We start from the raw sequence: 14,181 nt of genomic DNA, 5'->3' as shown, positions 1-14,181 counted from the left end.
TTAATAACACTATATATAAAAAATTAAAAAGAGGCCTTCTTCAGGAGAAAACTGAATAGTCTTGCCACTTGATGTCCCTGTTGGGCTTCAGTTTGAGGGATTAAGCAGAAAGCAGGAACAGCTGAGCCTGGGAGTGTTTGGGTGGTGGCCCGTCACAGAAACAGGCAGAGGCTAGTTCAGGCCTCTGCAGCTGACCTCAGTCATTAATCACCAACATTCCTATAAGAAGAGAGCTAGTAGCACTGACCAGTGCTGGAAATAGTTGTTGCTCTTGGTGCTTCGCTGTTTACCAGCTCCTTGATCTTGCCTGAACCTAACCTGACCTTGGACCGGACTCTGACTACTCTTTGGCGCATTCCTGAACCCAGTATTGTTTGACTTGGCTTCTGACGGATACTTTTGGCTTTCGACCACGGACTGTTTATTGACGTTTCCAGCTTGCTTATCTCGCTAACGCCGGTGATTTACGACAGCCCTCAAGCATTGCTCTTTAAATGTAGCTTAAAAATAACAATATCTTTTCAGTTGAGTTTCCACATCCAGAAGCCCTCAGTGGCATTTGATGCAGCCTCAAAGAGCAACATGATTATTAGCTCTTTCTGTGTAACCAGCTTTTTTTATGTAACACTTGTATAAAATGCAGAACTTTGCATTCCAAATTAACCATGTAAGATTTAAGATGTAATTCTATTTGAATTTAAGAGCTCTTAAGTTCTGAATCTTATATGTCATCTCGAAATATAAATCTGCAGTTTGCCACACTAATTGCTTGTTACAGTGTAACAGATCTAAGACATAATCCTTATAATTGTTGTGTACTAGTCATTGAACTTCAGGCAGAACTAACTTGATGCACTTATTTTAAAATCAGTTCAAAATAAGATGTTACAAGAGGGGGAAATTAGTAATAAAATGTGTTCGTTATGACTTTACTGTATTACCAAAGTGTATATTCAGTTTTGGATAAAAAGTACATAGCTCATTGATTACATAATGGTAGCTGTAGTTTGTAATACTTGATTGCTAATTGATATTTTGCAGTTGCATTTATTTAGTGGTTGTCAGAATGCTGAAATGTTTTAAGATAAGGCAAATTCATGTTACTGTTCTCTGAGCAGATGCCACTGTATAGGCCAATTTGGATTGCAGCTATCTAAAAGCAATATTGTTTATAAAGTAAGAAAATATTCTGGTGATTATTCCCTTTTATGCCAAATTGTGTTGCCTCTTATGTAGAGTTTCATGTACAAAAAGATTAATGTAAAATACCTTGCTTTGCAGGCAAGCCCTGAGGAAACACAAGAAGAAAATTTTGGTTCTGAGCATTCAGCCTCACCCTCACAAGACAGTAGCCACCAGCAGTTTTTAGAAGTGGAAACTAACCTTGACAATTCAATGGATGTTCAACAACAGGTGAAATTCACTATTTTTATTTATATTAATGAACTCAATGATTACTAGTTTAATAATGTAAAGTCTGCAAAACATAGAACATGCAGGGGCTTACATCAGGATCCTCATGAGCAGCAATGTGCTATGAGGATGTTACTGGGCCCAAGGATTCTCCCCCAGTTACTGAACAGATCACCATTGACAATTCTAATAATAGCCTGCTGTGACCAATTTGACCAACATTTTGCAGATAAAATTGATTGCATCTGTGCTGACTTGGATGCCATAGTTTATACAGATCAATGCTGGAGCGTGTGTTGGCTTATCCGTTTCAGGTAATTCTGGATGATGCGGATTATCTAGATCTATTTCAATCTGGCTTCAGGCCTGATTATGGGACAGAGACTGCTTTGGTCACATTGGTGAATGATGTACTCTGGGAACTGGACAGAAGGAATGTGTCACAGTTGGTTTTGCTGGACTTCTCGCTGGTTTTCAGTACATCACCCATGGTATCTTTCTGGGTGTCCCATCTGAGAGGGGACTGGGAGGCACTGTTATATGCTGGTTCCAGTCCTTGGAAGGGCGATCTTAGAAGCTGCTACTGGGGGATTCCTGTTCAACACCATTGTCATTAGCCTATTTATCCCCCATGCTATTTAACATACACATGAAACCTTTGGGAGAGATTGTCCAGAGTTTGGTGCCACTAGTATGCTTATGACACCCAACTCTCCTTTCTATCCAAATCCAAAGAAGCTGTTTCAGAACTAAATCAGTGTCTGATGTCTGTAATGGACAAAGGTGCTTGTGGTTAGTAAAAAGGCATATCGGTGAGTAGGGATTCAAACTGCTGGATGGGGTTACACTGTCCCAGAAGACTCAGGCTCACAGTTCGAGTATACTTCTGGACTCAGCTTTAAACCTGGATGCCCAGATTTTGGCAGTGGCCAGGGGTGTGTTTGCGCAATAGGCATGGGTGCCGACTGGACCCGTTCTTAGAGACATCTGATCTGGCCACAATCATGTATTCCTTAGTTACATCATGTTTGGACTCTATGTAATGCACTCTTTGACCCTGTTCAGAAGACGCACTAAGCCACAGTGGTTCAGCATTTTGAGCTAAATATTATGGCTTAGTGTGTCATGTGAACCATTCCTAAGCATGGTGGCTACAATTCATTGGCTACTGATCTGTTACTGGGCAGAATTCAAAGTGCTTGTTATGACCTTTAAAGCCCTATACAGCTTTGGACCAGGCTACCTGAAAGACCACCTTTTCCCATATAAGCCTACCTGGGTCCTAAGATCCTCAGGACAGGCCCTTCTTTTGAGACCACCACCTTCAGAAGCTTGTTTGGTGGTGAGGTGAAAGAGGGTGGCTGTTCCCTGTCTGGAAGTCCCTGCATAGGGAGGGTAGGTTCGCTCCCTCTCTGTTGTCCTTCTGTTGGCAGGCAAAGACATTATTTATTTATTTATTTATTTATATAGCACCATTAATGTACATGGTGCTGTACAGAGTAAAACAATAAATAGCAAGACCCTGCCGCATAGCTTACATTCTAATAAAATCATAATAAAGCAATAAGGAGGGTAAGAGAATGCACCAAACAGGCAGTATAAAAGTCAGAACAATTCAAGTTTTAAAAGCTTTAGGAAAAAGAAAAGTTTTTAGCTGAGCTTTAAAAGCTGCGATTGAACTTGTAGACTTGTTTATTCAAGTGGGCTTTTGGTGTGTAAGTGGATATGTTGTGTTAGATGATGATTTTACTCTGTTATTGTTGTATTTTATTTGTGTTTTAATGTATTTTATTATTTTTTATCAAGTTTTATTTGTAACTGTAAGCTGCCTTGAGTGCCATTTTCTTGATAGAAAGGTGGGGCACAAATCAAATAAATAAATAAATAAATCTTGCATGATCCATACACACCCAAATTCTGGCTTTGAGTTTTTCCCCCACAGCTTACTTTTTTATGTAGGGCTACATGAAGAAAGGCCTACTCAAGCAAGCCATTTAAAAGGTTGTCCCACAGAGGAGGGCCAGGATCTCTTCTCGATCCTCCCAGAGTGCAGGACACGGAATAATGGGAGGTTAAAGGAAGCTAGATTCCAGCTGGACATCAGGAAAAACTTCCTGACTGTTAGAGCAGTACAACAATGGAATCAGTTACCTAGGGAGGTTGTGGGCTCTCCCACACTAGAGGCCTTCAAGAGGCAGCTGGACAAGCATCTGTCAGGGATGCTTTAGGGTGGATTCCTGCATTGAGCAGGGGGTTGGACTCGATGGCCTTGTAGGTTCCTTCCAACTCTGCTATTCTATGATTCTATGATTTTGCGCAGCATATAGGTTTACTGAATATTATTTCCAGTACTTTTGTGTGACCAACTAATTTCCTTTGTCTTCAGGATATGGATATTGATGAAGGCCAAGAGGTTGTAGAACAAGAAGTTTTTGAACAAGAGGAAAAGAAATCAGCAGTTCTTTCAAGATCAAGAACACGTTCAAGATCTCGTTCAAGGTTTTATAATTTCCTTAATCCATTTGACATTTTTAACTTAACATTTTAACCAAAACGAGTTGTGCTTTCTATGGCGTGCACTATTAAACAAATTGTTTTACAGGTCTCCAAGAAAAAGAAGGTCTAGATCGCGATCTGGCTCTCGAAAGCGTAAGCACAGAAAGCGGTCCCGGTCTAGATCAAGAGAAAGAAAGAGGAAGTCGTCAAGGTCATACTCAAGTGAAAGAAGAGCTCGAGAAAGGGAAAAAGAACGACAGAAAAAGGGGTTACCCCCTATACGATCCAAAACACTAAGTGGTAGGTATCAATCTGTTTGCAGTTTGCAATTTCTAATCACCAAAGGTTACCTCATTTATTATTAATCATTCTTTCAAATAAAACAGAGGGTTGAGTGTCAGCAGCCAGCCACTCCTTTACTCTGTCTTCCGTTGAGACATTTTGTGTAATATTTAACAATTCATCTCCCCAAAATATTTTTGTAGTATATTATCATTCTGGCCTGAGATTTTCTGTTCACTAATTCTCCAACATTGAATTTGGGATACAATTCCCTAAATTGTTTTGTAGATAAATTGTAGTTTATGGTTCTCTCTAATCCAGTCGCGGGGCAAAATGACTTCTGCAATTGCATCTTCCCAAAATTGACTCTGGTCCTGCTCAATCTATGTAAAGCCAGAAGGAAATGGAAGGGGGAAACCAGTTTGTTTCTGGGCAAAATTCAAGGTGCTGTTGCTTTTTGTGACTTGTGAGCATCTTCTCCCATATATACCTTCATGCTCTTTAAGATCATGTGCAAATAATGTTCTAATAAATCCATCTTCTAATAGGTTGATGGTCACTGCAGGGATGGCTTTTTCAATGGTGGCCCCTAAATTACAAAAACAATTGTGTGAAGTCTGTCGAACTCAGTTCATTGACCCTTTTAAGCAAGCTTTAAAGACTTGTTTATTTAGATAGACTTTTTATGATTATGTTTAATTTAATTTTATCCTATATTTTCCCCTGACACACACTTAATATCTCCTTCAGATTATTCTATCAAAGCTTCTGATAGTATTTTAGTTTTAGTTTTCCTCTTGAGAATTGTTACCTTGAAAGGTAAGATACACATTTTCTAAATAAATAAGCCCCTCACTCAACCATGCTTTTTACTCTGAAACCACTACAACTGAGTCATTTCTCTCCCAGCAGAGTTATTTCTGATTTTCAGACCACTAGGAGGGAAACACTTTGGGTACAGTTATGGAACAGCCCAATGGTCAAAGAGTGGGTTCATTTCTCTCCACCCTGCTTAAATCCTCCATTCTCCTGTGAAAACCCAAGACTGGTGTTTCCAGAACTTAAGAAAAACACATAGAGCTGGACAGAACTAAAGGCATGAATCAGTTCTTCTTGCTTCCTTTCCTTCCTCTTCTGCATAAAACTATCCCTAAGAAGCTTTGGTATGCACACATCCAACACAAGATGGCCCTATCATACACTCTTCAGTGCAGCTGGACATCAGAAATTCAACATCGAGTGTCTGTTATTAGTTGTCAAGAAACAGGACAAATGGGTTCTCAGGATGCAAAATGTTTATTTTCACAAAGCTCAACATGTTTCAGCCTGTACTTCATTCAAAAGCCTTCCTCGAGGTTGATAGCAGATCGTGTATGCGGAATTTCTTCGAGCAAAATAATTGTCTCCTGTAATCATCTATGGCAACTGGGCCATAGAGTGATTTAAAAAAGGCCTTTGAATAAAGGCCAAAACGCATCGGGCTTTGTTAAAACAAACATTTTGCATCCTGAGAACCCATTTCTCCTTTTTCTGCCCTGTGTTGGATGCGCTCCTTTTGTTTTTTGTTAATAGTTGACACAACCAGGACACTAACATGACCAACTATTGGCAGTGATAAAACAATGATGCCAGCTGCTTCTGGGGAGGGAAGTGACTGCAGCCTCCTCCCCACCTCTAGGGACCCTGATCTGATCGCTGCTTTACCACTGCTATCAGCAGTAAAGCAGTGATCCTGCCAGCACACCATACTGCCAGTCTACCACTGTATACATATTTTTCAGTGCCAGACGATGGAGGTTTTGGAAGATTGGACTTGGGAGGCTGCAGGCCATGCTTTTTGCAGCCCTGACCTAGCAGATGCCTCCACTAAGAGAAGAGGAGGGGAAACAGTTTTTGCTGATTTCCTCTTCCAGCTGCATCCCCATCCAATCTGTTCCATAGAACTAGGAGACTCTCAAGAATGGTGGGGTTACCCTGCAGTCGCTTAAAACTCTAGAACTCTATGCTTTAAATTAAACGATTGATTTCTATGCTAGATTACATGCCTTATGCAAGATACCAACCTGTTTCATCTTGTCTTTGGCCAGTGCAGCAAACTAATATTTGATTTATGCAATTTTTCTTGACAGTATGCAGCACCACACTTTGGGTTGGTCAGGTGGACAAAAAAGCCACACAACAAGATTTAACCAATTTATTTGAAGAATTTGGACAAATAGAATCCATAAATGTAAGTGAAATAATTATCCTGCACCTTTTAAAAAAAGAATGAATTGAATTGTTGGAATTCAGTTTGTTTGAATTGATGTATACACTTTAGTTAAAAATAAAGGTTAGTATTCAGGTTGAATCCAGAGAAGTGTGATTGGAGTTCTGCTCACTCAACAGGGCTTGGCTCCCTCTCCATTTGTACCTTTTGAAACATTGCTCCTGAAAGTTAGAGGACCCTCCAGAACTGCATGGGATTTAGTGTGGAGGGGGAATTGACATGGACATGTCATCCATACAAGGGAATTTCTGGATCCCAGCCATTAGTTTCGATTTTATCATTATCTTTTTTTATACAGATGATCCCTCCCAGAGGTTGTGCATATGTCTGTATGGTTCATAGACAAGATGCCTATCGTGCGCTTCAAAAACTAAGCTCTGGATCCTACAAGATTGGATCTAAAATTATTAAGGTACATCTTCGGTAGTAGTATAAGCTGAATTTTATTACACTGTGTGCTTTTATGTGCAATGAGGAATAAAACATGGAAATGTTGATGCTTGCAGTATTGAGAGAGAGAGAGAGAGAGAGAGAGAGAGAGAAATGAATTCCTTGATAATCCTGTAAAAGAATTTTCCTATCAAGGCAATGATAAAATGGGGAAAATAACAAAAATGAAAAATGTGTTAATAATAAAAAAGAAATGCTAGAACAAATAAAATCTCACTGATGTTATAGAAGAAACCAAATCTAATTCTAAGAGGGAAAAACAAAACTGATAATTACTTTATAAAGTGATAGTCCTTAAATTTTTAGTCAGAAATAAGATATGAGTAAGCAGAAAACTCTAGAACTCTATGCTTTAAATTAAACAATGATTGATTTCTATGCTAGATTACATGCTTTATGGGGGGTTGGACTCGATGGCCTTATAGGCCCCTTCCAACTCTACTATTCTGTGCTTCTATGAGAAACTTAAGGCTAAATGCTAGCCTGAGGTTGAGGAGAATACTGCCCAAACATTTCAGGAAGATGAGGATCCCAAATAAGAAGACAATTCTTTAGGTCAGTTCCAAAATTTAGTCCATTTATTAACCACAATTATAAACAAATGCCCACCCCACTTCTCACCCATCCCATGAAAAGCATATCTTGGGCAGTATCCTACTTTGTCATTCCACTATCTCAAATGACTTTCTGCTATTGGAAACTAGGCTCCGAACTGTGCTCAAGAGGAGAATCCAATTAAAGTTACATTTGCACAAATATGGTTGTGAGAATGGTTGAACAACCCATTGTGCAAACAGTTGTGCATTTTGCTTGCACAATCCTTTGCGCAAGCAGTTATGTATTACAATTGTACAAGTGGTTACACAACGAATTGTGCTAGTGTAATATACAACGGAAAGGATTCACTAGTGCTATTTGAGTTTGCAGAATGAAACCTGCCATTGTTGATGACTTACTACTATGTTTGCTACTAGTTAATTATAATACATGTGAATTTTGCCCATATATGATAGAATTTTTAGATGAAGAAATAAAATAAGCAATATAGAAAATTAAATCTGTGTAGGTAATGTATGTTAATGGAAACTGAAGAAGAATTAGGTGCTTGTTCTCTGCTTAAATGGTAAATTAAATGAATGTATTTATCAGCTTTACATGTGGAAATTTGCTTATTTGTATTCTAAAAATACGTACAGAGCTAAGTATCTAGTCATATAACTCAAGAGCTGGTGGCAAGAGTATCAACAGTAGGGCATTGCTGTGTGTGGAGGGGAAGACTGGCATATTGGAAGAATTTTAGACAAACGTACAACAATTTTCATAGAGCAGAGAACACTCAAAGTGTTTGGCAATGAAGTTGTAGAATTTTCAAGGGGGGATTACATGATGTTGGAATCTGTTTTAGGGAAATAAAGAAGATTTCTTTTATTTTGAATATATTGCTAAGCTTTTGGGCAGTGAGTCCTACTATCTTGCAAATATTGCTTTGCATGATAAATAGACCATTGGTTAGCACGATTGGACATAGACAAAAGGCTGTTGTCCTTGATAGAGATGCTTGTTTTGATTTATTTTCTGCACTGCTGAATTGTATTTTATTTTCAGATTGCATGGGCTTTAAATAAAGGGGTGAAAACCGAATACAAACAATTTTGGGATGTGGATCTTGGAGTTTCATATATACCTTGGGAAAAAGTGAAATTGGATGATTTAGATGGCTTTGCAGAAGGAGGCATGATTGACCAGGAAACAGTAAATAGTGGTAAGGATTGTTTAAAATGGCTCGTAATTAGAAGTTTATTTTCACCTTTTCATGTTTTGTTACAGCAAAATGTTTTCCAGGATACTAAATGTGCCAGAATGATAATGGCAGGTTATTGCAGGTTGGCTGTCAGGCTGAGTCACGGAGTTCCCAGTTCTTAGGTCTCTGTAAAACTAATCAATCAATTAATCTTCCCCTAGAATGATTGCTAGTTTAACAGTACAAGCCTATATGTGTCTACTCAGAAGTAAATTCTATTTTATTTCAGTGGGACTTACTCCCATTGAAATCTTAAACTGCTGGCTGCGTGTGGACCAGGGCCCTGCGGGGCTGTTGGCTCCTACCCTAGAAGCACTAGATACTGATTTTCACCAATCTGGTTTTAGCATAACTTCTTTGAAACTGTATTAGAGCAATACAGAGAGGTATCGCCGAGGTAATTCACACAATTTAGTATGTTTGAGTGTGAGTTACTGTGTTTCTAGCATTCTTTTGATTTTTTGTAGGATTCTGAAATTGGATTGAGAAAGGGTATGCAAAACAACATTCGGCTTAATAGCTTGCATCTTGCCATGCCTGAAAGGCTTTGTGAATTGGCTGTGTCCAGACACTTTTTTTTTTAACACTACATCTCATTCTTCAATCACTAACAAAGAATTAGGTTTCTAAGCTAGTAACCTGAAAACAATATCTTCTAACTTTTTAACTAAATACTGATAATATCTTGCCATCCTGTATCTTTAGAATGGGAAACTGCAAGAAGTTCAGAACCTGTAAAAGAGCCTGTGCAAACAACTCAGAGTACAACAGTTGACAAGGCCACAGCTGTCACAACACAAACAGAAACAACATACACACAGTCTGTCACCATGTTACAGGTTAGTATTGTACCTGATTGTTTCTCGGCTTTCGCGTCCAATGTCTGTGTTCTAGATAAGCCTTTTGTCATGCTTTTCAAAAGCTTATTCATGGCATTTTACAGGGGGTCCAGACAGCAGCATCTTCAACTTGTTACCCTTCAGTCTTTTCCCACTGCTTCTTCCATGTTCTTTCTAATTACAAAGAAATCTAGAAAATACAGGATAGCTACACAATGTCTTTTGATTGATGGTGCTAGGAGGCCTCCATCTGGAAGCACTCCTAAGTAGAACAGAAGAAAAATTCACATTAACTCAATTTTCCTCTTTCATTTGTCCCTAAATTTTTGTATCGTGTCAAGGCAGTAGTTTATCCATAAACTTGGAAACATTGAGTTAGAATAAACGGATCCTTGTATGAATAGTTATGCTTGTGCAAGTATGGGGAATCTGCTGCCTCCAGTTGCAGCCCCCTGTATCTCATACTCATTCCTAAGAGTTCCCCCAGCCTTAGAATGGCTTTTTGGGATATGCGAGAGGTTGGGAGATGGCAAAGAAAATCACTGTTCTACAAATGGAACCCTGTTCTATAAATAGAATGTGGTCCACCCAATCAGTTGCCTAATTTAAATGCACATAGAATGAAGTTTATATTTTGACCAAGAATGATAACAAGTGCACAAATCCTCTGCTCATCAAATGCTAGCAGTACTGTTATGTTTATTTCTGGGATTCTTTGTAGCATTTTGGATGAAAACCAAAGCTTTCCATTTGATTTTCAATTTATAAACTCTATTAATGGAAAGATAAACAAATGGCATTCGGTTTTGAGATTTCTGTGTCTTTAAATAACTACAAAAACATATTTCTTTGAACCAGTGCCATAGAGGAGAAGGGTATGTGCACTGCCAAGATACATAGCAGTGCTGCTCAGAACAAGAAGCACCAGGGAGGAAAATAATCCATTGCATATTGAACAGCATCAGCTACTGTATTAACAGGCATGATATTGTATGCTGATTGCATGATAGAGTAGCCTTTAGCAGTCTGTACACCATAGTGTATGCATGATTTTGATTCTGATTCCTACTTTTATAACCTAATATTAGGCATGTTTGCTTGGACGGAAGTACCATCGTATTCAGTGGGGCTGGTGTTATTTATTTATTTATTTATTTATTTAATCAATGGATTACCTGCTTCCAAATCCACTTGAAATCCTTCCCAAGTAAATCTACATAGGATTTTTTAAATTATTATTTAAAACATTTCTTGGCCACCTTTCAGAGCGGAAGCCCTCACAGGACTGCTTACAACAATAAAATACTATTAAAAGCAATAAAACATAAACACAATAACATAGCAATTAAAAACCAAAAAAGCTAACAGTAAAATCAGGAAGAGCAACAATGGCAATAGCAGTACTCATCATGAGAAAGCTATGATAAAATAAAATGTTTTCAAGGCCTTCTTAAAAAACAGCAAGAACAGTGCATGACGGACCTCTGATGGAACAGTTTGTTCCAAAGGTGCGAGGCACTACAGAAAAGGATTGTAACTTTAGCTATAAAAGCTCCCGTTTAGCTAATTCTGACCTTCAGTAAATTACCTGGATTTTGTAAATATTGAAGATCACATACTTTTCTTCCTTCCCATCATCTGAACAGATTCCTGTAGCTTCAGCGGTGCCAGCTGTTAGTTTAGTTCCACCAGCATTTCCTGTTACAATGTCTGTCCCTCCTCCTGGCTATAGCACGATTCCTCCACCTCCCTTTTTGAGAGCAAGCTTCAATCCTTCACAGCCACCTCCTGGTAAGTTACCTTTTTAATTTATAATACGTATAAACGTTTTTGTTAATTAGTCTGTTTAACTAATGGCTACGATTTTTGTACTTAATTTTAAAAGATTCAATTACGCTACAACCTTTTGCACATTGACTTGGGAGTAAGTCCCATTGAATTCAACGGGACTTACTTTTAAGTATACAGGCATAGGATTGCGATATCTACACAGTGCTTAGTTCAACATTTGATTTAAATGTTGCTTGATCATATTTATAATTCTGTTAAAACTTTGTGTTTATTTTTTCATGTTTGACTGGGGGGAGGGGTGTTACAAATAAATAGTGAAGGCTGCCTTGCTATAAACAAGGTCTCTACATCATTTTTGCTCAGCTTGTCTATTCATAATTGTTCTTTGCTTCTTCTAGGTTATATGCCGCCTCCTGTTCCACCTCCTGTTCCACCACCAGTAGTCCCAGCTTGTAAGTTAGTTTATTGTTTTCCTTCACATGTTTCCAGCAAAGCAATGCCCATGCTAGCATTACACTGGTTTATTTATTTATTTATTTATTTAAGGATTTTTATGCCGCCATTCAGCCAAAAAAGGCTCTCACGGCGGCTTACAAAAGAGAGGTTAAAGTTGCAGCCCTGAAATTGGTTACTCATGCTTAGGTTGTTGAGGCTTATCCATTAGAAATGATGGCAGGATAGCACTGTATGAGCATCACAAACTTTCTGATGAGAAGCATTCCAGTTATGTTTGAAGCTTTCTGATCAGTAGCTTCCTACTGATCAATTAGCATCCTCCCCAATTGCTGATTGGGAAGTTGAGGATCACTTCAGGCATAATGAATTTCCTCAAAAGATAATATATTCCACGCAAACAGTGAATTGCCTTATGTGATGATTACATGTACCTATGGTACTATGTGATGCATTAGGCTAACAAACTGTGACCAATAATTGCTCCTCAGCTCTAGGGTACAGTAAAAAAAATAGATGTATGTATAGTTTTCGTTCATAACTGTCTAGATTTGCTTTCCAAGTAATTTCTTGCATGGAAGTACTATCTATTAGAAACCATATATTATTAATTAATAATTATTTAACACACACACTAAGACAAAACACTGCAAAAAAGCACATTCAAACCAGAGAAAACCTTTTTCCAGTTAGCAGATGTTACATCAAACAGTAAAACAGTTTTTTAAACTTTATTTGTGCTGGGGGTTAAAACACAGTTTTGGTATGTTTATTAGGAGAGCAACTGATAGGCAAAAGTTAAAAGAATTTGAGCATTGTGTTTTTATATCTTTGGATTACGTTCTGTTTTAAATTGCACAGATCAGTGGAAATTCTTCTATTGATTACACCTACCATATCTAGTACTAGATAAAATGATCCTTTCTCTAGTACATTGCAAGTTGTTTGCAAGAAAAAAGTGATTATTCAGTTGTATCCTTATGAGCTTTGATAAATCCAACTTTCATTCGTAGCAGTTTATATGTGAAATAATTTCGTGCTGCTGTAAATAGTGGGTTGACATTGTAAATACTAGATTTAGTTATTGCTATGATTATTGCTTATAAATCAATTTCACTATTTGATGCATTTTAAATAGGTTATTCCACTGTCTGGGTGGTTTAAAGATGGTTGCGATGTTTTTGTTTTAATTTGAGATTGCTTCTATCGTTATTTATCATCCTGGGCCCTTTTGGCAGAAAAGTGATTCATAAATAATTTAACTAATAAGGAAGTAATATATATATATATATATATATATATATATATATATTATGGGTGGCATTCATTCTGAACACACCTCCTGGGAAGTAAGCCACAGTGAACACACTGAAATTTACTTCCACGTAGAATTGTGCTGTAAGAAGTCCTTGATTCTGTAAATTGTGTATATATGTGTTTTTACAGCTCTTGTACAGCCTTCACTACCACTTGCTCAAGAATCAATGAAAGATTTTACCAGCCTTGTTCTGCCAGTTGGTACTGTTTCTAGTAGTCTTACCACTCCCACATTATCTGCTGGAAGTGTCTTTGCTCCTCTTTCAAGTAACAACTCAGACTTGGATGAAAAAGGATCTCACCATGCAGACCTTCAGATCTCATCTAGTGAAAACAGAGCTGGTATGTAGTACAATAAGATGGCAACCCTGTACCCACTTACTTGGAACTAGTAAAACTTAATTCATGAAGCTGGTGCAGACCAGAGTAATATTGTGCTTGCCTTATATGGATATTCGGAAAGGGGAATTATTAGAGCTACATCCACATATTGTATGTGTTGCTGAACTGTACAGATTGAGGTAGGAGATCAAAAACTTGAATGCTCTCCCATTTTAAAAACTTCTGGTACACAGTCTGGCCTGACGTGATGGTTTTGAATGTACAGGAAGGTTTGTTAGTTACATGTGTGAACATTCAAGCCTTCCAGTCTAGCAACAGATACATCATGTGGGGCTGCTGATCTTGTCTGTCATCAATAAGACCAAGAAGCATCTCATTACTTTTCTGCTAGATGAGTAGAGGAAGGGTTCAGCATGTCTGAAGTGCTTTGCTGCCTCAAATGGAGGATAGTCCCTATTTCTTCTAACCGTTTTAAGTATTTTCTCAAGGCTTCATAACATTTTGCTTTCATTATAGTGTCACAGGCCCTTTCAGTAGCATTCTTGTGTACATTCTTTGTTGTACTGTATTTTTATTTTACAAGGAATGACAGTAAAAATGTAAAAGCCTTTTATATTTTATCTCAAGCCAAATAGCTGTGGAGACAGAGAAATCCTATAATAAAGAGTGGGTCTCCTTTTGGTGTTCATTCTGTGTAACTCCCCAACTTAAACATTTGAATAATTTAT

The 14,181-nt window shown here is 38.0% G+C and overlaps 1 protein-coding gene across 7 annotated transcripts in view; it reads left to right on the top strand.

Annotated features, from left to right (window-relative positions):
- SCAF8 (SR-related CTD associated factor 8) overlaps positions 1-14,181 on the top strand; it is a 97,287-nt gene that overhangs the window by 39,766 nt on the left and 43,340 nt on the right. For 6 of the 7 annotated variants that reach the window (XM_063124515.1, XM_063124516.1, XM_063124519.1 and 3 more), the window contains 10 exons: positions 1,282-1,413; positions 3,800-3,912; positions 4,016-4,209; positions 6,321-6,421; positions 6,759-6,872; positions 8,516-8,672; positions 9,417-9,550; positions 11,197-11,341; positions 11,740-11,793; positions 13,241-13,453. In XM_063124515.1, the coding sequence (XP_062980585.1) occupies positions 1,282-1,413; positions 3,800-3,912; positions 4,016-4,209; positions 6,321-6,421; positions 6,759-6,872; positions 8,516-8,672; positions 9,417-9,550; positions 11,197-11,341; positions 11,740-11,793; positions 13,241-13,453 (1,357 nt within the window). The remainder of the gene's footprint in view (positions 1-1,281; positions 1,414-3,799; positions 3,913-4,015; positions 4,210-6,320; positions 6,422-6,758; positions 6,873-8,515; positions 8,673-9,416; positions 9,551-11,196; positions 11,342-11,739; positions 11,794-13,240; positions 13,454-14,181) is intronic. The other variant, XM_063124520.1, reaches the window with a different exon arrangement.

The sequence above is a fragment of the Elgaria multicarinata genome, chromosome 4 (assembly GCF_023053635.1).
Source record: "Elgaria multicarinata webbii isolate HBS135686 ecotype San Diego chromosome 4, rElgMul1.1.pri, whole genome shotgun sequence".
Lineage (NCBI taxonomy): Eukaryota > Metazoa > Chordata > Lepidosauria > Squamata > Anguidae > Elgaria > Elgaria multicarinata.
This window is presented reverse-complemented; position numbering and strand designations above follow the sequence as displayed.